The 22747-nt window shown below is 64.2% G+C and overlaps 4 protein-coding genes across 4 annotated transcripts; 2 read left to right on the top strand and 2 right to left on the bottom strand.

Moving 5' to 3' along the window:
- The first annotated feature begins 267 nt into the window (after positions 1-267).
- LOC138101482 (visinin) lies at positions 268-3812 on the top strand. Its single transcript, XM_068999256.1, has 4 exons — positions 268-350; positions 1492-1935; positions 2976-3087; positions 3713-3812. The coding sequence occupies exons 2-4, from the start codon at positions 1555-1557 to the stop codon at positions 3796-3798; spliced, it is 579 nt and encodes a 192-aa protein (XP_068855357.1). The 5' UTR covers positions 268-350; positions 1492-1554; the 3' UTR covers positions 3799-3812.
- A 732-nt stretch (positions 3813-4544) lies between these two features.
- RPL18 (ribosomal protein L18) lies at positions 4545-10614 on the bottom strand. The gene is made up of 7 exons (XM_068999265.1): positions 10544-10614; positions 10254-10340; positions 8098-8205; positions 6370-6468; positions 5854-5977; positions 5139-5208; positions 4545-4675 (listed from the first exon to the last, which is right to left on the bottom strand). Exons 1-7 carry the CDS (start codon positions 10544-10546, stop codon positions 4600-4602), a joined length of 567 nt encoding a protein of 188 aa, XP_068855366.1. The 5' UTR covers positions 10547-10614; the 3' UTR covers positions 4545-4599.
- Positions 10615-11733: 1119 nt separating this feature from the next.
- On the bottom strand, positions 11734-17324 carry DBP (D-box binding PAR bZIP transcription factor). Its single transcript, XM_068999258.1, has 4 exons — positions 17297-17324; positions 14996-15199; positions 14092-14375; positions 11734-13017 (listed from the first exon to the last, which is right to left on the bottom strand). The coding sequence occupies exons 2-4, from the start codon at positions 15195-15197 to the stop codon at positions 12802-12804; spliced, it is 702 nt and encodes a 233-aa protein (XP_068855359.1). The 5' UTR covers positions 15198-15199; positions 17297-17324; the 3' UTR covers positions 11734-12801.
- A 1076-nt stretch (positions 17325-18400) lies between these two features.
- LOC138101475 (zinc finger protein 865-like) lies at positions 18401-21647 on the top strand (the record flags this gene model as incomplete). Its single annotated transcript, XM_068999244.1, is given in 13 exon segments — positions 18401-18426; positions 18553-18713; positions 18805-18885; positions 18888-19082; positions 19085-19194; positions 19196-20244; positions 20301-20542; positions 20545-20621; positions 20623-20707; positions 20710-20862; positions 20865-21124; positions 21126-21266; positions 21268-21647. Coding segments are annotated over 12 exon segments (2918 nt in total), but the record flags the coding sequence as incomplete, so codon positions are not given.
- Between the last annotated feature and the right edge of the window lie 1100 nt (positions 21648-22747).

Genomic DNA, 22747 nt, shown 5'->3' with positions numbered 1-22747 from the left:
TGGGGGGGTCTCACGGGGGGGTTGAATTTGGGGGGGAGTTGGGGGGGATTTTTGGGGTACTTTTTTGGGGGGGGGTCAGTCCCCAATCCGGGGGTTCCCCGTTGCCAGCCCAGCTCCGGGGTGGGGGATGGGGCCTCCCCCTCCCCCCCTGCCCCTCCCCCTCGCCACGTGCCCCCGCTAAGCCAGGATCACCTTTATCCCCTCCCCCACCCCAAATCCCCCCCAAATCCCCCCCCCAACCCCACCTGATAAAGGCCGGACCCGGGGCCGGCCCCGTGAGAGGAGCGGAGCCTTCGTCACCAGCCTCGTCCTCACCCTCCTCATCCTCGGCCGCGCTCCGGAACCTTCCCGTAAGGACCCTCCTCGTCCTCGGCTTTGAGCCTGGAGCCTTCCTCATCCCCGGCTTTGGGTCTGGGATCCTCTTCATCCTCACTTTCGGGGTCCAGGACTTTCTTCTGCTTTGTTTTTCGGGGTTTGGGATCTTCCTCAGTCTCGGTTTTGGGTCTGGAATCTTCCTCATCCTCATTCTTGGGGCTCTAGGACCTTCCTCATCCTCGTTTTTGGGGTTTGGGATCTTCAGCCTCGGTTTCAGGGTTCCAGGACCTTCCTCATCCTCGTTTTCGGGGGCTCAGGATTTTCCTTATCCTTGGTTTTGGCTCTGGGACCTTCTTCCTGCTCGTTTTTGAGGTCTGGGACCTTCCTCCTCCTCCTCATCCTCAGTTTTGGGCTTCCAGGATCTTCTTCGGCCTCGTTTTTGGGTCTGGGACCATCCTCATCCTCCTTTTGGGGTGTTCAGAATCTTCCTCCTCCCCCTTTTGGGGTTCAGGATCTTCTCCAGCCTCGTTTGGGGGTTTGGGACTTTCCTCATCCGTGTTTTTCGGTCTGGGACCTTCCTCATCCTCATTTTTTGGGTTTGGGATCTTCTGCCTCTTTTCAGGGTTCCAGGACCTTCCTCCTCCTCATTTTGGGGTCTGGAACCTTCTCCTTATCCAGAGCCTTCTTCCTCCTCCTCCTTTTGGGATCCACGACCTTCCTCCTCCTCCTCACCCCACTCAACCCCTTTTCCCTTTCCCTTCCTGACTCTTCCTCCTCCTCCTCCTCCTCCTCCTCCTCCTCCTCTTTCTCTTTCCAGGATCCAACCCCTTCCTCTTCCTCCTCGTTTTCGGGTCTAGAACCTCCTTCCTCCCCTACATTTTGGTGTCCAGAACCTTCTTCCTCCTCGCTTTGGCCTCTGAAACTTCTTCTCTTTCCCTCCCAGGCTCTTCCTCCTCGTCCTCCTCGTCCTCCTCCTCCTCGTCCTCGTCGTCTTCCTCCTCCTTCTCATTCCAGGATCCAAACCCTTCCTCTTCCTCCACATTTTGGGGTCTGGAACCTTCTTCCTCCTCCTCTTCCTCCCAGGATCCAAACCCTTCCTCTTCCTCCGCATTTTGGTGTCCAGAACCTTCTTCCTCCTCGCTTTGGGCTCTGAAACTTCTTCTCTTTCCCTCCCAGGCTCTTCCTCCTCCTCCTCCTCCTCCTCCCCCCGCAGGCCGCGGGGGCCTCTTCTCGCCCGCCATGGGCAACGCCAAGAGCGGGGCGCTGTCCAAGGAGATCCTGGAGGAGCTGAAGATGAGCACGCGCTACACGGAGGAGGAGCTGTGCCGCTGGTACGAGAGCTTCCAGCGCCAGTGCCCCGACGGCCGCATCAGCCGCGCCGAGTTCGAGAAGATCTACGGCACCTTCTTCCCCAACTCGGACCCCAAGGGCTACGCCCGCCACGTCTTCCGCAGCTTCGACACCAACGACGACGGCACCCTGGACTTCCGGGAGTACATCATCGCCCTGCACCTGACCTCGTCCGGGAAAACCCACCTCAAGCTGGAGTGGGCGTTCTCCCTGTTCGACGTGGATCGCAACGGGGAGATCAGCAAGAGCGAGGTGCTGGAGATCATCACGGTGAGTTCGGGAGTCCGGGATTTGGGATCATCACGGTCAGTTCGGGAGTCTGGGATTTGGGGGTTTGGGATCATCACAGTGAGTTTGGGAATCTGGGATTTGGGGATTGGGATGTGGGGCTGGAGATCCTCACGGTGAGGAGATTCGAGATCCCTGGACAGGGATGCATGGCCGGGGGGGTCCCATGGAAAAAGGGATCCACAGGAAATGGGATCCATGGAAAAGGGGATCCTGTAGGAAAAGAGGATCCCATGGAAAAGGGGATCCATGGAAAAGGGGATCCTGTAGGAAAAGAGGATCCCATGGAAAAGGGGATCCATGGAAAAGGGGATCCATGGAAAAGGGGGTCCCAAAGAAAAGGGGATCCATGGAAAAAGGGATCCTGTAGGAAAAGAGGATCCCATGGAAAAGGGGATCCATGGAGAAAGGGATCCCAGAGAAAAGGGGATCCATGGAAAAGGGGATCCCAAAGAAAAGGGGATCCATGGAAAAGGGGATCCTTTAGGAAAAGAGGATCCCATGGAAAAGGGGATCCCTGGCCTGGGGGAATCCCCTGGATCTGGGAATTCCCATCGGGATCTGGGGGAGGGGCTCCGACCCTCCAGCCCCTCCCTGCCCCCCAAGATCTGCTCTCCCCCTCCCCCCAATTAACACCGGGGTGGGGGAGGGGCGCTAATTGGCTTTGCCCCTCCCCCGCTGCCCCAATCCCGGATTTTCAATCCCGGAAGGAAAAAGCCCCGGGGGGGGCGGGGTGGGGGAGGGGCGAGATAAACGGATCGGGGGGGGGAGGGCGGGTTAATCCCCTCCCCCCCCCGCTGAGCAGAGCCCGGTTTTGGGGTCCCTTCGATTTTGGGGTCCCCCGACCCAGTTTGGGGCTCCTCCGAGTGATTTTAGGGTCCCCAGGTCGATTTTAGGGTTCCCCCGCTGGTTCCGGGCCCCCCAAATCCCATTTTTGGGGTTCCCCAGAGCCATTTTTGGGGTCCCTGGTCCCGTTTTTGGGGTCCGGGGGCGGTTCCTGAGGGGTTTTTGGGGTCCCCCAGGCGATTTTCAAGATGATCCCGGTGGAGGAGCAGAAGCTGCTGCCGGAGGACGAGAACAGCCCCCAGAAACGGGCGGACAAACTCTGGGCCTACTTCAACAAAGGGGAAAACGGTGGGGACCCCCCAAGCCCCCCCAAAACCCCTCTCGGGACCCCCGAACCCTCCCCCCGAAAAAAAAAAAAACCTCTGCTCCTTGAAACCCCCCAAAAAACCGCGCCTTAAAACCCCCCAAAAACCCCCTAAAACCACCCCAAAACCTCCCCTCAAGCTGCCCCAAAACCGCCCCAATTCCCCCAAAAGACCCTCCCAGAGACCCCCAAATTTCAGGGGACCCCCAAACTGCCCCAACCCACCTTTGCAGCACCCCAAAACCCCAACAAACCACCCCAAAACCACCCCAAACCACCCCAAAACCCCAACAAACCACCCCAAAACCACCCCAAACCACCCCAAAACCCCAACAAACCACCACAAAACCACCCCAAACCACCCCAAAACCGCCCCAAAATCCCCCAAAAGACCCTCCCACAGACCCCCAAATTTCAGGGGACCCCCCAAACTGCCCCAACCCACCTTTGCAGCACCCCAAAACCCCAACAAACCACCCCAAAACCACCCCAAACCACCCCAAAATCCCCGTTCACGGGGCCCCCCCCTGAGTTTCGGGGCCCCCCTCCCCAATTTCGGGGCCCCCTCCCTGGTTTCGGGGCCCCCCTGACGGCCCCGTTCGCCCCCAGACAAGATCGCCGAGGGCGAGTTCATCGAGGGCGTGATGAAGAACGACGCCATCATGAGGCTGATCCAGTACGAGCCCAAAAAATAGGGGAGGGGTCCCCAAAAAGGGGGGGAGGGGCCCCAGCGGGGGCAGGGGGAGGGGCGGGGGGGAGGGGCAATAAAGAGAATCCCCCAAAAAGCGCCGCGGGTCTTTTTTTGGGGGGGGGGAAATGGATTTTTTAGGGGAATAAAAAGGGATTTGGGGAGGGGGGGGAAAGGATTTTGGGGGAGGGGGATTTGGGGTTTTTGGGGGTGAAGGGGTTTTTGGGGGTGAAGGGGTTTTTGGGGAGAAAAAGCAGTTTTTAAGGGAAAAGAGTTTTTTTTTTAATTGGGAAAAAGGGATTTTTAGGGGAAAATAAAGGCTTTTTAAGGGTAAAAATGGACTTTTTTGGGAAAAAGCAGCAGAATTTTAAAGAGAAAAAAAGGGGAATTTTAAGGAGAAATAAAAGGATTTTGGGGTGGGAAATTTGGGTGGTTCCAAGCAAAAAGCTTTGAGGGAAAAGAAGAATTTTTAGAGGAAAAAAAAAGGGATTTTTAGGGGGGCAAAATACGGGGTTTTTGGGAAGAAAGAGGAGTTTTGGCAGAAAAAATGCATTTTTGGGGATTAAGCTGCGGTTTGAGGAGGGAAAGGGGCATTTTGGGGCCGCCACGATGAATTTTTGGGGCAAATCGGGGAAATTTTGGGGTTTTTTTTACTGTCAGCACCCCCGGATGGATTTTTGGGGCGGTTTTGGGGTTTTTCGGGCGATTTCCACGGGGTTTTTTTTGGGGTTCGCAGCAGACGCAGACTCGGGGTGACGTTTTGGGGGGAGGGGTCTCCCCCCCCCCCCGTTTATTTTGGGGAGGGGGCTCAGTTCTTGTAGCCCCTGCTGGCCCTGCGGCCCCGCGCCCGCTCGAACTTCGGCCCCTTGGAGCGCACGTAGGGCCTGGGGGGGAACGGGGTCAGCGCGGCCAAAATCTCCCCAAATGTCCCCAAATCCCAGCCCAAAATCCCAAACGTCCCCCAAATCCCAGCCCAGACCCCCCCAAAATCCCAAATGTCCCCCCAAATCCCAGCCCAAAGCCCCAAAACCCCAAAATCCCAGCCCAGACCCCCCAAAATCCCCAAATGTCCCCCAAAATCCCAGCCCAAAATCCCAAATGTCCCCCGAAATCCCAGCCCAGACCCCCAAAAACCCCAAATGTCCCCCAAAATCCATCCCAAACTCCCACTCCAGCCCCCCAAACCACCCCCAAATTCCCCATAACCATTTAAAATCCCCCAAATCCCCCTTGAGACCCCCCAGACCTCCCCCAAACCCTTCAAAATCCCCCCAAAAATCCCCCAAATCCCCCCAAAAATCCCCCAACCCCCCCCAAAATCCCCGCAAATCCCCCAGCCCCCCGTACTTGGTGTGGCTGTGGGGGGTCCCCGGCGCCTTCCCGAAGTGCCGATAGACCTCGCGCGCCTTGCGGGGTCCTGGGGGGAATTCGGGGGAATTTGGGGGAATTCGGGAGGATTTGGGGGTGTTTGGGGGAATTTGGGGGGTCCTGGAGGGGTTTGGGGAGCCCTGGGAGGGGCTTGGGGCTGCCAAAAGTGATTTTGGGGCGATTTGGAGTCATCTGAGAGGGGTCTCTGCCCCACCCGAGAGCAGCTTTGGCCTTTGGGGTGGGGATTTGGGGTCATTCCGGGGTTTTTTTGGGGTTTGGGGTATTTCAGGGTTATTTGGGGTCATTTCACGGGGGTTTAGGAGTTTTTGGGGTATTTGGGAAGGGGTCTCCACCCCACCTAAGAGCAGCTCCATGCTTTTGGCCTTGGGGGTGGGGATTTGGGGTCGTTTCGGGGTTTTTTGGGGGTTTGGGGTATTCTGGAGTTCCCAGACACCGTTTTGGGATGAATTCAGTGGGATTTTGACATTTTTGGCATTATCTGGGGAGGGATCTCTGCCCCACCTGAGAGCAGCACGGTCCCCTCGTCCTTGGGGGTGGGGATTTGGGGTCATTCTGGGGCTATTTGGTGTTATTCTGGGCTTATTTGGGGTCTGGGTTGCTTCAGGGTTATTTGGGGTCATTTCACGGGGATTTAGGGGTTTTTGGGGTATTTGGGGAGGGGTCTGTGCCCCACCTGAGAGCAGCACGGTCCCCTTGCCCTTGGGGGTGGCCATGGCCAGCTGGTCGAAGGTCAGGATGGAGCCCCCGGCCCGCAGGATTCGGGTCCGAGCGCCCCGAGTGACCCTGAGGGCGCAGACCTGGGGGGGAAAAGGGGGGGTCAGCGCCCCAAAACCACCCCAACACCCCCAAAAATCACCCAAAACACCCCAAAATACCACAAAATCCTAAAAAACCCTCCCAAACCCACCCCCAAACCTACCCCAAATCCCTCCAAAACTCCCAAAATGCCCCCAAAACCCCCCCAAACCCCTCCAAAACTCCCGCAACCCCCCCAAAACCCTCCCAAATCACCCTAAACTCCCCAAAAACCCTAAAAAAAATAATCCCCCCAAACTCCCCCCGTAAAACCACCCAAACTCCCCCAAAGTAGGAAAAAATAAAACCCCAAATTTCCCCAAGTTCACCCCAAACTCCCTCGAAATTCCCCAAAAGTCCCAAATTCCCCAAGAACCCCGAACTCCCCAAGGACCTTGAGCTTGGGCACGTCCTGGATGCGAACGTCGTCGGTCACCGTCCCCACCACCACGGCCGTCTTGTCCCCCCGGCCGGGCTTCCGCATCATCCGGATCTGCCAGGGGGGAATCCCAGGGAATTCCAGGGAAAATCCCCCAAAACCCCAGGGAAAAACGCCCAAAATCCCAGGGAAAACCCCCAAACTCCCATGGGAAAAAAAACGAAAAATCCCATGGAAAAACCCCCCAAATTCCCATGGAAAAACCCACAAAATCCCATAAAAAAGCACCCCAAAATTCCAAGGAAAAACCCCCAAAATCAGGGAAAAGCCCCCAAAATCCCATGGAAAAACCCACAAAATCCCATAAAAAAGCACCCCAAAATTCCAAGGAAAAACCCACAAAATCAGGGAAAAGCCCCCAAAATCCCAGGGAAAAACCCCCAAAATCCCAGGGAAAAACCCCAAAATCCCATGGAAAAAGCCCCAAAAACATCCCACAGGAAAAACCCCGAAACTCCCCAAAAAAACCCCAAAAAAATTCAGAGAAAAATCCCCCCCCAAAAAACCTCCAATGGAAAACTCCAAAATCCCACGGAAAAACCCCAAATTCCACAGAAAAAACCCAAAAAACTCCACGTTTTAAAACCCAAAAAATTCCATGGAAAAACACCAAAAATCCCTCAAAAAACCCCCAAAATCCCGCGGGCCCCATTTTTGGGCCGAAATGTGGCGATTTTGGGATTTTTGGGAACGGAAAAAGTTACTGGGAATTCCCAACCCCCTCTGGAATTTCGGGACCCCCTTGCGAATAACGGGGACCCTCCCAGAGAGAAAACAAGGCCCCGATTTTGGGTCCAAACGCGGCAGATTTGGGACTTTTGGGAAGGGAAAAAACTCCCCGGGAGCTCCGGAGCCCCCCTGGAATTTCGGGAACCCCCCCAGGTGACCCCAAATCCCACCTGGAGGGGAGGGGGGGCGGGGATCCCGGAGTTTTGGGGGGAATCCTGGGATTTTGGGGGGAATGCCGGGGATTTTGGGGAATCCCAGGGTTTTGGGGGGAATCCCGGGGTTTTTGGGGGAGAATGCCGGGTTTTTGGGAGGAATCCCAGGTTTTGGGGGGAATCCTGGGGTTTTTCAGGGGAATCCCAGGGTTTCTGGCAATAACCCTGGGGTTTTTGGGGAGAATCCCATGGTTTTTGGGAGGAATCCCGGGGTTTTGGGTGGAATCCCGCAGTTTTTGGGGTGAATCCTGCGGTGTTTGGGGTGAATCCCAGGGTTTTTGGGGTGAATCCCGCGGTTTTTGGGGTGAATCCCGGGGTTTTTCAGGGGAATCCCAGGATTTTTGGCAATAACTCCGGGGTTTTTGGGGTGAATGCTGTGGTTTTTGGGGTGAATGCCGCGGTTTTTGGGGTGAATCCCGTGGTTTTTGGGGTGAATCACGGGGTTTTTCAGGGGAATCCCGGGGTTTTTAGCAATAACTCCGGGGTTTTCGGGGTGAATCCCGGGGTTTTTGGGGTGAATCCCATGGTTTTTGGGGTGAATCCCGGGGTTTTTCAGGGGAATCCCAGGATTTTTGGCAATAACTCTGGGGTTTTTGGGGTGAATGCTGTGGTTTTTGGGGTGAATGCCGCGGTTTTTGGGGTGAATCCTGGTGGTTTTGGGGTGAATGCTGTGGTTTTTGGGGTGAATCCCGGGGTTTTTGGGGTGAATCCCGGGGTTTTTGGGGTATTTTTGGGCGCTCACCAGGCGGGACAGCGCCAGCGGCGGGCGGTTGGTTCGGCTCATGAAGAGGCGCTTGAGGATCACTCGGTTGAACGGGGCGTTGGTGCGGCGCGCCAGGAAGCGGTACAGCTGGGAAAACGGGAAAATCCTGGTGGGAACGGGCAAAAACGGGGAAAAACGGGGAAAATCCGGGTGGGAACAGGGAAAAACGGGGAAAAACGGGGAAAATCCGGGTGGGAACAGGGAAAAACGGGGAAAAACGGGGAAAATCCGGGTGGGAACAGGGAAAAACGGGGAAAAACGGGGGAAATCCGGGTGGGAACAGGGAAAAACGGGGAAAAACGGGGAAAATCCGGGTGGGAACAGGGAAAAAACGGGGAAAAACGGGAAAATCCGTGTGGGAATGGGGAAAATCCGCGTGGGAACGGGCAAAAACGGGGACAAACGGGGAAAATCCGGGTGGGAACGGGGAAAATCGGGGAAAAACGGGGAAAATCCGGGTGGGAACAGGGAAAAACGGGGAAAAACGGGAAAATCCGTGTGGGAATGGGGAAAATCCGCGTGGGAACGGGGAAAAATGGGAAAATCGGCGTGGGAACGGGGAAAAACGGCGTGGAAACGGGCAAAATCCGCATAGGAACGGGCAAAAACGGGGAAAAGCCGTGTGGAAACGGGCAAAATCTGCGTGGAAACGGGGAAAAAGGGGGAAAATCCGCGTGGGGACAGGCAAAAATGGGGAAAATCGATGCGAAAATGGGGGAAATCCGCATGGAAATGGGGAGAATCCGCGTGGGAACGGGGAAAAAACGGGGAAAATCCGCGTGGGAACGGGGAAAATCCGCGTGGAAATGGAGAAAAACAGGAAAAACGAGAAAAATCCGCGTGGGAACAGGGAAAACCGAGGATAAAGGGGAAAAAACATGGAAAAATGGGGAAAAAACAAGGAAAAGCGGGAAAAACTGGGGGAAAAAAACAGGAAAAAAACGGGAATTCCGGGTGCAGGGAATAAAGGAAATTGGGAAAAAAAGGGAGGAAAAGCCAGCGGAAGTCGGGGAAAAAAACGGGGTTATTGAGGGAGCTGGAAATGGGAAAATGGGGATGGAAATGGGAAAATTGGGGATGAAAATGGGGAAATTGGGGTGGAAATGGGGATGAAAACGGGAAAATTGAGGTGAAAATGGGAAAACTGGGGTTGAAACGGGGATGAAAATGGGAAAATCGGGGTGAAAATGGGAAAATTGGGGATGGAAATGGGAAAATCGGGGGGAAAATGGGGATGGAAATGGGGGAAAATGAGGATGAAAATGGAGAAATCGAGGTTGAAATGGGGATGAAAATGGGGAAATTAGAATGGAAATGGGAAAATCGCGGTGAAAGTGGGAAAAATGAGAATGGAAATGGGAAAATCGGGATAAAAATTGGGATGAAACTGAGGAAGAAAATGGGAAAATCAGGGTGGAAATCGGGAAAATGGGGATGCAAATAGGAAAATGGGGGTGAAAATGGGAAAAATCGGGATGGAAATCGGAAAATGGGGGTGAAAATGGGGATGAAAAAGGCAAAATCGGGGTTAAAATGGGAATGAAAATGGGGAAATCGGGGTGGAAATGGGAAAAATTGGAATGAAAATGGGGAAAACGGGGTGGAAATGGGAAAATCGGGGTTAAAATGGCGAAATTTAGATTAGGGAAGAGGAAATGGAGCGGGAAAAGTGGGAAAGGGGGAAAAGGGGAAAAAACCGCGGGGAACGGCGGAAATCGGGGGGAAAAGGGGGGAAAAAGGGAAATCGGGGTCAGTGAGGGAGCGGGACAGGTGGAAAATGGGAGAAACCGGGAAAAAACCGGGAAAAAACCCGGGGAAAACCGGGCTTAAGGAGGGACTCGCCCAGCTGGAAACGGGAAAAACGGATAAAAAACCCCCACGGGAATGAGAGAACCGGGAAAAGCCGGGATTGACCGGGAGACAGGAAACCGGGACCGCTCAATCGGGAATACCGGGATTACCGGAGGAATGAGCAGAGAAACGCGGGAATCGGGAAAACCGGAACCGCCGGCAGTTACCGGGGCCGCTCCCGCGAGGGGATCAAGGCCGATACCGGGAAAAGCGGGCCCGGGACGGCGGCGGGGGCCCCGCGACCGAGCCCGGGGTGGATCCCGGCGGGACCGGGCGCGCCTCACCTTGACGAGCAGCCTCAGGTAGATGTCCTGGCTCTTGGGCTCCTTCCGCCGCACTTTGCGGTCCCGGTCGTGACGGATGTCGATGCCCTGAGGCGACACCGGGCCCGGTCACCGCGGGGGCCGCCCCGGGCCCCGCTCACACCGGGGGCCGCATCGGCCGCCCCGGCAGCGCCAGCGCCGCCGCCCACGCGCCCCGCGGGCCCTCCCGAGCCTCCCGAGCCTCCCCGGGCCCTGCTGGGGCCCCCCCCGGCCGCGGATGGCGGCGGATTCAGACCCCCGGCGGGACCCACCATGGCGGCGGCGGATGGAGAGAGGCGGCAGAGCGGCGGCGCGGGGGGTTATGGGATAGAGACGGCATTTCCGCTCTTCGCCGGAAGTGTGCGCACGGAGCCGCTCTGCCCGCCACACTCCATGGCGGTGGAGGACCGAGCCGTTATGACTCTGCCGGCTCCTTAATGAGCGCTGTTAATTAGCGGGAGGGCAAGGCGGGCGCGCGGTTAATTCGCGCTGTTCATTGTGGCTGCCCCGCCGCGTCCTGCGGCGCAACGCGGGGCTTCTCCTGGCAAAGCCGCCCTTGCCCTCAGCCGCCATGGCGGCGGCGGCCAAGGCGTTGCCATGGCTACTGCGCTCCCATTGGTCGAGCCTCGCCCTCAAAGATGGCGCCGCGGCGGCTTCACCCTTCACTGCTCCCAACGGCGGCACCGCCCGCAACAAAGATGGCGGACGCTACACCGCCTCCCATTGGCTGCGCGCGGAGAGGAGGCGGCTCGTGATTGGCTGGGCGGGAGGGAGGAGGGGAGCGCTTCCGGGTCAGGGGTCAGGGCGGCGGGGGGACCTCGGGACAAAAAGGGGGGGCCGGGGGGGGGCGGTGCTTTGGGGCTTCCAAAGGGAATTTTGGGGGTCCCGGGTGGGTTTTGGGTGTTCCCGGGGATTTTTTGGGGTCCCTGGGGGGGGATTTTAGGGCCGCCGGTTTTTCAGTGCGATAAAACCCAACCTCGGAGCGACCCCGAGGTTTTTTTTTTGGGGGGGGGCCACGCGCGCCCTCCCCCCCTCACCAGCCCGCCCCTCCCCCCTCCCATTGCTCCCAGTTTGGGGTTCCCAGTTCCGGCTCCGATTCTTTGTTGTTGGTTTGTTTTTTTTTTAATTCTGTACAAAAAGCCCTCCCCCACCCCCGGGGGGGGGGGGGGGCCGCGACCCCCCCCCCAAAATCCGACGTGCCGGGGGGGGGGGGAGGGGCGGTAAAGTGGTCAAAGTGCGGGGCGGGGGGAGGGGGCTTGGGGAGGGGGAGGGGTGGTGGGGGTGCCCCTCCCCCCATCCCTGTAACGCTACTGGCCTGAACTGGGAATGGTCACTGGGGCGGGGGGGGGGGAGGGGAGACCCCCGGGACCCCCCCCCCCAAATTTGTGCTTTGATCCAGCCCGGGGGGGGCCGGGAATAAATAGGGAAGGGGGGGGGGGAGGGGAGAGGGATCCAGGGGGGGGGTCGGGAATTTGGGGGAGAGGGGTGGGGGGCGGTGTCAGTCCCATCGCCCCCCCGGGGCCGGGCTGGGATTGGGGATCCTGGGGCTGGATCCCAGAGCTGGATCCCATCCTGGATCCCGGGGCTGGATCCCGGAGCTGGATCCCGGAGCCGTGTCTGGGTGCTGGATCCCTGCTGGGATCCCGGGGCTGTGTCTGGGTGCTGGATCCTTGCTGGGATCCCGGAGCTGGATCTGGGGGCTGGATCCCGGAGCTGGATCCCATCCTGGATCCCGGAGCCGTGTCTGGGTGCTGGATCCCCGCTGGGATCCCGGGGCTGGATCCTGGGGCTGGATCCCATCCTGGATCCCGGGGCTGGATCCACTCGGTGACCCCGGTCCTGCAGCCCAGAGCGCCGGGATCCCACCTGGATCCCCCCCGCCGGCTCCGCGCTGTCCCAGGAACGTTCTGGATCGCTCGAACTGGCCCAGATCTCGCTGAACCGCCCCAAATTCCTCCAGGCGCTCCCAGATCACCCGGAACTGTCCCAGATCCCTCCAGGCTGTTCAGGACCACCTGGAGCCATCCCAGATCCCTCCAGAGCGTCCCAAAATCCCTCCGGGCAGTTTGGGATCACCTGGAGCTGTCCCTGATCCCTCCAGGCTGTCCCCGATCCCTCGGGGCAGTTTGGGATCACCTGGAGCCATCCCAGATCCCTCCAGAGCACCCAAAATCCCTCCAAGGCAGTTTGGGATCACCTGGAGCCGCCCCCAATCCCTCCGGGCTGTTCGGGATCACCAGGAGCCATCCCTGATCCCTCCAGAACATCCCAAAATCCCTCCAGGCAGTTTGGGATCACCTGGAGCCGTCCCCGATCCCTCCAGAGTGTCCCAGATCCCTCCAGGCAGTTTGGGATCACCTGGAGCCATCCCAGATCCCTCCAGGCTGTCCCACATCCCTCCGGGCAGTTTGGGATCACCAGGAGCCGTCCCCAGATCCCTCCAGAGCGTCCCAAAATCCCTCCAGGCCGTCCGGGATCACCTGGAGCCGTCCCAAGCCCCTCGAAGCCGATCCCGGAGCCCCGGCGTGGCTCAGATCTGCCCGTGCCGGGCCTCGTAGCGCGCCAGGATCCCGCGGAAGCGCTGGAGCTCGCGGCGCGCGGCCGCCACCTCGACGCGCAGCGCGGCGTTCTCGCGCTCCAGGAACGCCGCCCGCACCGAGATCTGGTTCTCCTTGAGGCGCCGCGCGTCCCGCGAGCGCTTGGCCGCCGCGTTGTTCCGCGAGCGCCGGCTCCAGTACTTCTCGTCCTGCCGGGAACGCCGGGAACGGGCTCGGGGTGGGGCGGGGAGTGCGGCGGGGGGGGGTACCGGGGATCACCCCGGGGACACTGGGGAGAGCCTGGGGACACTGGGAATCACCCCAGGGATACTGGGGGACAGCCTGGGGACACTGGGAATCACCCCGGGAATCACCCTGGGGATACTGGGGGACAGCCTGGGGACACTGGGAATCACCCCGGGAATCACCCCGGGGATACTGGGAATCACCCTGGGGATACTGGGGGACAGCCTGGGGACACTGGGAATCACCCCGGGAATCACCCTGGGGATACTGGGGGACAACCTGGGGACACTGGGAATCACACCAGGGACGCTGGGAATCACCCCAGGGACATGGAGGGACAGCCTGGGGATACCGGGAATCACCCCGGGGATACTGGGAATCACCCTGGGGATACTGGGGGACAGCCTGGGGACACTGGGAATCACCCCAGGGACATGGAGGGACACTCCTGGATACTGGGAATCACCCCAAGGACACGGGGAGACAGCCTGGGGACACTGGGAATCACCCCAGGGATGTGGGAATCACCCCAGGGACACTGGGGGACAGCCTGGGCACACTGGGAATCATGCTGGGGATACTGGGAATCACCCCAGGGATACTGGGAATCATCCCAAGGACACTCGGAACCATCCCAAGGACACTCGGAATCACCCCAGGGATGTGGGAATCACCCCGAGGATACTGGGAATCACGCTGGGGATACTGGGGAACAGCCTGGGGACACTGGGAATCACCCCACGGACACTGGGAATCACCCCAGGAATACTGGGAATCACCCCGGGCACACTGGGAATCACCCCACGGACACTGGGAATCACCCCAGGAATACTGGGAATCACCCCGGGCACACTGGGACCCTCCCACGGATGCGGGGATTCCACGGGAACAGGCAACGCGCAGACCGGGGGACACCCCCGGACCCCGGGACCCTCCCGGGGATCCCCCGGGACGGAGCCCACGGACCCCAGACCCCCTCCCAGGAATCCCAAACCCCCAAACCCGCCCGCCCTGAGCCCAAATCCCAAATTCCCGACCTTCTGCTCCTCGGGCACGTGCACCTTGCGGGCCTTGCGGGCGATCGGCTGCGGCCGCAGCTCCTCCTGCGAGAACCGGAGCCGCCGGGGGTCGAACGGGCCCCCCCCGGGACCCCCCCCCAGCGCCTCCGCCTCGGGCAGCGCCTCCGGGGGGCCCCGGGGGGGGGCCGGGGGCTGCGGGAGGGGCGGGGTTAACGAGAGAGGCGTTTCTGTCGCGATATCGGGGGGGGGGTTTCTGTCGCGATAGGGAGGGGGGACGGTGGGGAGGGGCGTTAGGGGAGGCTCTGTCGCGACAGGAGGGGGATATGGGGGGGCCCTATCGCGATATGGGGGGAGCCCCGTAGTGGCGTCTCCCGTTCCTGGGACCCCCCCCCCCCCTCAAAATCCCCATAGGAGCCCCCCCCCCTCAGTTCTGTGTCCCCCCCACGAATTCCAGGGGACCCCTAGAATCAGCCCAAAAAAGTCCTTTTGGAGCCCCAAATCCCCTCCCAAATGTCCCAAACCCCCCCCAGAATCCACCACAAAACGCCACAATCCCCCCCAAACCCCCCCAGAATCCCCCTCAAATCCCCCCAAAACGCTGCAATCCCCCCAAACCCCCCCCAGAATCCCCCCAAATCGCTGAAATCCACCCCAAATCCCCCCAGAATCCGCCCCAAACCCCCCCAGAATCCCCCCCAAAATGCCACAATCTCCCCAAACCCCCCCAAAACGCTGCAATTCCCCCCCAAACCCCCCCAAACGCCACAATTCCCCCCAAACACCCCCAGAATCCCCCCAAATTGCTGCAATCCCCCCCCAAATCGCTGCAAACCCCCCCAAAACCCCCCCAAAACGCTGCAAGCCCCCCCAACCCCCCCCAGAATCCCCCCCAAGCCCCCCCCAAACCGCGCCCCGCACCCACCGGGCGCCCTCTCGGGGGCGGGGGGCTCGGGGGGGCTGGGGGGCAGTCCGTGCTCCCGCAGGAACTCATCCAGATCCACGTATTCCAGCTCGCCGCCCCCCCCGGGAATTGGGGGAGGGGGCGGCCCCGGCCGCTCCCACGGGGGGGGGGGAGGGGCCGCGACCCCCACGAAGCCCCCGCGGCTCCCGCCCGGCTCGTCCATCCCTGAAACGGGGGGGGGGGACACACACGGTGGGACCCCCCCGAAATCACCCCAAAAAGGCCTTTTGGAGCACAAATCCCACCCCCCAAAATGCCCCAAATCCCCCCCCCAGTCCCCCTCAAAATGCCCCAAATCCCCCCAAAATGTCCCAAATCCCGCCAAAATGCCCCAAATCCCCCCCAAATCCCCCCCAAAATGCCCCAAATCCCCCCAAAATGTCCCAAATCCCCCTCAAAACGCCCCAAATCCCGCCAAAATGCCCCAAATCCCCCCCAAAATCAGCCCTAAAATGCCCCAATCCCCCCAAAATGCCCCAAATCCCCCCCAAATGCCCCAAATCCCCCTCAAAATGCCCCAAATACACCCCAAAATGCCCCAAATCCCCCCCAAACGCCCCAAACCCCCCAAAATGCCCCAAAGCCCCCCAAAATCCCCCCAAAATGCCCCAAATCCCCCCCAATCCCCCCCTCCTCCATTTCCCTTCCCGGCCCTCCCATCCCCCCCCCGCCCCCCCCCCCCAATTTGGGGTCCCCCAAATCCCCGCGCGGCCCCGGCACGTGACCGCCCCACGTGACCGCCCCACGTGACCGCCCCACGTGACCGCGCCACACGCGTGGGGGACACGGGACACGCGGGGGGGGGGCGGGGGGGGACACGCACGTGCCGCGGTCACGTGGGGGGATCCCCCGCCCCCACGTGCGGCCTCACCTCGGGTGAACCCCCCCGGAGCGGGGGAGGGGACACCGGGAATGGGGAACGGGAATGGGAACTGGGAATGGGAACGGGAATGGGGACCGGGAATGGGAACGGGAATGGGAACGGGAATGGGGACTGGGAATGGGAACGGGGACCGGGAATGGGAACTGGGAATGGACACCGGGAATGGGAACGGAGACCAGGAGTGGGGACTGGGAATGGGAACCGGGAATGGGGAACGGGAATGGGAACGGAGACCGGGAATGGGGACCGGGAATGGGGACTGGGAATGGGAACCGGGAATGGGGAATGGGAATGGGAACTGGGGATGGACACCGGGATAGACCGGACACTGGGACCGGACACCGGGAATGAGGACCAGGAATGGGAACGGAGACCGGGAATGGGGACCGGGAATGGGGACCGGGAATAGGAACTGGGAATGGGAACTGGGAATGGGGACTAGGAATGGGAACGGGAATGGACACCGGGAATGGGAACTGGGAATGGGGACCGAGAATGGGGACCGGGAATGGGGAACGGGAATGGGAACCGGGAATGGGGACCGGGAATGGGGACCGGGAATGGGGACGGGAACCGGGAACAAGGACGGGAATGGGGATGGGAATGGAGACCGGGATTGGGGAACGGGAATGGGAACCGGGAATGGGCACCGGGAATGGGAACAGGAATGGAGACCGGGAATGGGAACGGGAATGGGAACAGGGAATGGGAATGGGAATGGAGACCGGGATTGGGGAACGGGATAGACCGGACACTGGGACCGGACACCGGGAATGGGAACCGGGACCGGACACCGGGACCGGACACCGGGAACGGACACCGGGAATGTGAACTGGGACCAGACACCGGGACTGGACACCGGGACCGGACACTGGGAATGGGAACCAGGAATGGACACCGGGACCGGACACCGGGACTGGACACCGGGACCGGACACCGGGAATGGGAACCAGGAATGGACACCGGGACCGGACACCAGGAATGGACACCGGGAATGGACACCGGGAATGGGAACCGGGAATGGACACGGGGACCGGACACCGGGAATGGGAACCAGGAATGGACACCGGGACCGGACACCGGGAATGGGAACCGGGACCGGACACCGGGAATGAGGGGGGGGGCTCAGGGACTCCGCGCAGCCCCGGGACGGTCCCCGGGCGGTCCCACCCCTTCCGTTCCCGGTCGCCCGCCCGGTCCCGCTCCCCCTCCTCCCGGTCCCGCTGCCACCCCGGAGTCCCCCCGCGCCGCCGTGTCCCCCCCGCTCCCGGTCCCCACCTGCCGCCGGGTGGGTCCCGGTGTCCCCCCGGCCCCGGTGCCCCCCCCTGGGCCCCGATGTCCCCCGTGGCCGCCGGTGCCGGTCCCGGTCCGGTCCCCACCTGCTCCCGGGTGGGTCCCGGTGCCCTCGGCCGCTGCCCCGCGGGGGGGCGCTGCGCCCGTCAGGGGGCGGGGCCCGCGCTGGCCACGCCCCCCTCGCTGCGGGCCAATCGCCGCCCGCGCTGTCAGAAGCGCGCGCCCTCCCGGGACCGAGCCCCGCCCCCTCCGCGCACGCTGCGCGCTCCCCATTGGTCGGCACCGCCCCAAGCCCCGCCCCCGCCGCGGGTGAGGCCCCGCCCCCGCACGCGCCCTCGGGCGCCCCGCCCATCTGGCCTCGGCCACGCCCCCTCGCGGCCGGCGCAGCCAATGGGAGGGCGGCGGGCGGGGCCGCGGTCAGGCGGCGCGGCCATGCGGGGGGCGTGGCCTGACCTACATTGGGCCAATGGGAACGCGTCTGGGGGCGGGGCCTGACCCAATTTTGGCCAATGGGGAGCGGGCAAAGCCGGAGGGGCCGTGAGCACGTGGGGCCGCACGTGCGGCGCTCTTAAAGGGGCCGTACCGGGAAATGGGGGCTGGGGGATGGAAACAGGCGCCCCCCCCCCGGTCCTGCGGGGCCCCCCCGCAGCTGCAGTGACGTCACAGACCCCCGACCCTTCCCCAAATCCTCCCCCCTCCGGGGGTGCCCCGGGGGGCGTGGCCAGCTCCGGTCCCGCGGCCCTGACTGGGCACGAGCATCGCCCCCCCCCCCCCCCCCCGTTCCCCCCCTTTCCGCGCCATTTTTTGGAGCGGTCCGAGTCTCCGGCCGCCATCTTGGTTGAGGGCAGCGGCCGCCATCTTGTCCTCGCGCCGCCATCTGGCCGGGGAGGCGGCGCCGGCGCCATCTTCGCTGTGGGCAAGGCCCCCCCCCCCCCCCCCGCGTCCCCCTCCCCCTCCGGGCCGTTCCGGCCGTCCCGGGGCCTCCCGGTTTAGGTGCTGGGGACCGCGCAGCCCCCGGAGCGGCTCCGGGCCCGCCGGGAAGGACGGCGGCGCGGGGAAGGGGGCGGGGAGCGAAGCCGGGCCTGCCTCACGTGACCCACCCCGCGCGCGGCTTCCGCTTCCGGCGGGGCGGCGCGTCCGGCCCGGCCCGGCCGAGCGGGGCTTGAGGGCCGCCCCGGCCCCCCCCGGGACCCCCCGCACCCCCGGGACCCCCCAGGTGAGTGACGACCCCTCCCCAGCCCCGCGCTGGGCGCTGCCGCCCGCCCCGCAGCGCTGCGGGGACCCCCGAGCTCCCCCCCGGCCTCAGGGCTGAGGGGACCCCGCGCTCACGGCCCCCCTTCAGCGGCTCCCCGCCGGCGATGGAGGCGAACGTGAGCGACGAGAGCGGCCACTTCCAGGCGTATCCCTTCGATTTCCTGGATTTCCTGACGCACCAGCGCCCCGAGCCGCCCGAGCCCTTCGAGCCCCCCCCCAAATCGCTGCCGCTGCCCCCGCCCCCTTCGAGTATCCCCCCCCCACCGGCGCCCCCCCCTTCGACCGCGCCCCCTCCCCAAGCACAAACCCGAGGCCTCCTCATCCTCCTCCTCCTCCTCAGCCCAACCCCACCCCAAAAAGCCCGAGGGGTCCCTGGGGGGCTCCCCGTACCCCCCCCCGCCCCTCCCGCCCCCTCCCCAGCCCTCTTCGAGGCCTCCGGCGCCTTCCCCGCCCCCCAATGGGGCATCGTGGACCTCTCGGGCCACCAGCACCTCTTCGGGGGGCTCAAGCGCGGCGCGGCCGCCGCGGCCACCGCCGGCCCGGCTTCCCCCGCGGCGCCGCCGGAGCCCAAGGAGGAGCGGAGCTACTTCAGGCGCCTCAAGTACCTGGTGGAGCGGCGCTTCCGTGCGCGGCGTGCCCCAAGGCGTTCCGCGCCGCCTCGCACCTGGTGCAGCACATGCAGGCGCACGGCGGCGACGCGCGGCCCTACGAGTGCCGCACCTGCGGCCGGCACCTACAGCCACGGCTCCAGCCTGGTGCGGCACCGCCGCTGCCACCGCGAGCCCGCCGATGACCCGGCCGGCGCCGGAGGAGCGGCGGCCACCAGGGCCGGCGGGGCGGCCGGAGCGTTGGCGTTGGCCAACGGGGTCGGCGCGGCGCCCAACGGGGTCGGTGCGGTGCCGGGCGGGGTCGGCGCGGTGGCGAACGTCAGCGCTGCTCCCAACGGGGTCAACGGGGTCAGCGCGGCGTCCGGCGGGGTCAGCGCGGCGTCCGGCATCAACGCGGCGTCCGGCATCAACGCGGCGCCCAACGGGGCCAACCCCTTGGCCGGCGCGGTCAGCGCGGCGCCCGGCGTGGGCGCGGCGCCCGACGGGACCAACGCGGCGGCCAACGTCGGCGCGGCGCCCGGCGGGGTCAGCGCAGGACACGGCAGCGTGGCCACGGTGACGCCCGCCGGGGTCGGCGCGTCCCCCGCCGTCGGCGCCGTGCCCAACGGCGTCAACGCCCTGGCGGTGGCCGGCGGCGTCAACCTGGTGGCCCCCGGCGTGACGGTGGCGCCGGCCGGCGTGGTGGCCGTGCCCAACGGGGTCAACGCCGCCCTGAGCGGAGTGATCCCGGTGCCGAGCGGCGTCATCCTGGCTCCCGGCGGGGTGCCGCTGGCGCCCGTGGGGGTACCGCTGGCACCGGGCGGGGCGGCGGCGGCGGCGCCGGGCGCAGAGGGGCCGTTCACGTGCCCGCTGTGCTGGAAGGTGTTCAAGAAGCCGAGCCACCTGGCGCAGCACCAGATCATCCACACGGGCGAGAAGCCCTTCACCTGCGCCGCGTGCGGCCGCAGCTTCAACCGCCGCGAGAGCCTGACGCGCCACGTCAAGACGCACGCGGGGCCGCGGCGCGTGCCCTGCCCGGTGTGCGGCAAGGAGTTCCGCGACCCGGCCTACCTGCTGCGGCACCAGGTGAGCCACGGCGCGCCGCGCCCCGCGCACCGCTGCGACGTCTGCGGCAAGGCCTACGCCGCGCCCCAGAGCCTCCTGCGACACCCGCCGCGCCCACGCCGGGGACGGCGCCGCCGCCGCCGCCGTCCCGCGCCGTCCCTCCGGCCGCCGGCGCCGGGCGCAGCTTCGGGTGCGGGGTGTGCGGCCGCGCCTTTGGCCGGCGGGAGACGCTGCGGCGGCACGAGCGCATCCACACCGGGGAGAAGCCGCACGAGTGCGCCGTGTGCGGGAAGCGCTTCCGCGAGTCCTTCCACCTGCGTAAGCACCGCGTGGTGCACACGCGCGAGCGGCCCTACCGCTGCGAGCTGTGCGGCAAGACCTTCGGCTACCCGCAGAGCCTGACGCGGCACCGCCAGGTGCACCGGCTGCCGCCCCGGCCCCGCCGAGCCCCCGGCCGCTGCGGCCGCGGCCCGCGCTGGGCTGCGGCTCCTGCGGGCAGCGCTTCCCCCGACCTGCTGCGCGCCGTGGCGCACAAGGACGCGGTGACGGCGGCCGAGCGGCCCCAGGGCTGCGACACCTGCGGGCAGGTCTTCGCTTCCTGGAGAACCTGGTGTGGCACCGCCTGGTGCACCCGGCGGCCGCGCCCGAGCGGGCCCCGACGGCGGCGGCGAGCGCGGAGGCGCCGGGACCGGCCGAGGAGCCGCCGGTGGCACCGAGCAGCGAGCGCTTCACCTGCGGCACCTGCGGCAGAGCTTCAAGCGCTTCCTGGCGCTGGTCACCCACAAGTACGTGCACCTGGCGCCGCGGCGGCCGCCGGCCTGCGGGGCCTGCGGGCAGCGCTGCGCCGGCGCCTACGAGCTGCTGCTGCACCGGCGGCGGCACCTGCGGCAGCGCCCGTCGGCCTGCGGCGCCTGCGGCCGGCGCTTCTGGGCGGCCGCGCTGCTGCGGCGGCACCGGCGCTGCTGCCCCGCCCGCCGCCGCCCGTTCCGCTGCCGCACCTGCGGCCGGCGCCTTCCTGCGGGCCTGGGCGCTGCGGCAGCACCGCGCCGGCCACGCCGGCCAGCGCCCGCTGCGCTGCCCGCTCTGCGCCAAGCGCTTCGCCCACGCCGCCGGCCTGGCCGAGCACCAGCGCCGGCACCGCCCGGCGCGGCCCGCGGCGCTGCCCGGACCTGCGGGAGACGTTCCGGTTCCGCTCCAACCTGCTGGAGCACCGGCGCGGGCACCTGGGCGAGGACGTGTACCGGTGCGAGCGCTGCGGGAAGAGCTTCTTCTACCTGAGCTCCATCCTGCGGCACCAGCGGGCCCACGAGCGGCGCCGCCGCTGCCCCCGCTGCCGCCGCCGCTTCGCCGACGCCCGGCTGCTGCGCCGGCACCTGGCCGGGCACGGCGCCGGCCCGGGCTGCGGTCCCGAGGGGCCGCGGCGGCACCGGCAGCACCGCGACGAGGGGACGGCGGCCGCGGGGGCCGGGGCAGTGAGGGCGGCGGAGCGGGCCGCGGCGCGGCTCGGAGGTGGCACACGGCTGGACACGTGGTGGGACTGGACTTGCAACGGTGCCTCCTGGTGTGACATGGCCCAAAAATGGCTCATCTGGGCTTAAAATGGCTCATCCTGGCCTAGAATGGCTCATCCTGGTCCAAAATGGTTCATCCTGGCCCAGAATGGCTCATCGTGGTCCAAAGTGGCTCATGCTGGCGCAGAATGGCTCATCCTGGCCCAGAATGGCTCATCTGGGCCCAAAATGGCTCATCCTGGCCCGAAATAGCTCATCCTGGTCCAGAATGGCTCATCCAGGCCCAGAATGGTTCATCCTGGCCCAAAATGGCTCATCGTGGCCGAGAATGGCTCATCAGGCCCAGAATGGCTCATCCTGGCCCAGAAATGGCCCAACGCGCCCCGGCCCGGCCCCTCGTGGACTCGCCAGCCCTGAGGCCAAGCGCAGCCTGTCCCGGCTCCGCGCCTCGCCGCGTCCCTCCCGCCGGGACACCTGGACGCGGCCGCCAGCCCCGCCGGACACCGGGGAGCCCCGGCGGCCCCGAGCCCCTCCAGTGGCGCGGCCGTCGCCGCCGAAAGCGCCAGGAATGGAATCTCTGCGCTCGCGGCCCCTCCCCCACCCCGGGGGTGTCCCGGAGGGGGGGGGAGGGGCGGGGGGAGGGGCGGGGCGGGGGAGGGCTGCGGCCGCGCTGTACGGAGGGAGCCGGAATAGACCGGAATAAACCGGAATAGACCGGATTAGACCGGAGTTACCGTGGGCGGGGGAGGGGCGTGGGGGGTCGGGGATGGGGGTGGGGTTCCCTGGGTGGGGTTTGGTCACGGAGGGCCGGGCCGGGTCGGGCAGGGTCGGTTGGGCAGTGGGTCGGGCGAAGGCTCCGGTGGCGGTCAGTTGGTCAAGGGCTGGGTTGGTCATGGACCAGGTGGGGGTCACGGGGTCAGTTGGGGTCACGGGGTCAGTTGGGGGGTTTTGGGTCACTTTGAGGGGTCAGTTGGCAAAAGCTCGGGTGGGGGGGAGGGGTTGATGTCGCCCGTGGCCCCTCCCCCAGCACGAGGCCAGGAGAGAAACCGGAAAACAAACCCGGATTTTTAATAATTAAAAAAAAAATCAACATCAAGAGGGGGGACCTGGCCCCAGGACG

This window comes from Aphelocoma coerulescens, unplaced genomic scaffold (genome assembly GCF_041296385.1).
Source record: "Aphelocoma coerulescens isolate FSJ_1873_10779 unplaced genomic scaffold, UR_Acoe_1.0 HiC_scaffold_307, whole genome shotgun sequence".
Taxonomy (NCBI): Eukaryota; Metazoa; Chordata; class Aves; order Passeriformes; family Corvidae; genus Aphelocoma; species Aphelocoma coerulescens.
The sequence above is the reverse complement of the archived record's forward strand: the minus strand, read 5'-3'. Positions and strand labels throughout refer to the sequence as shown.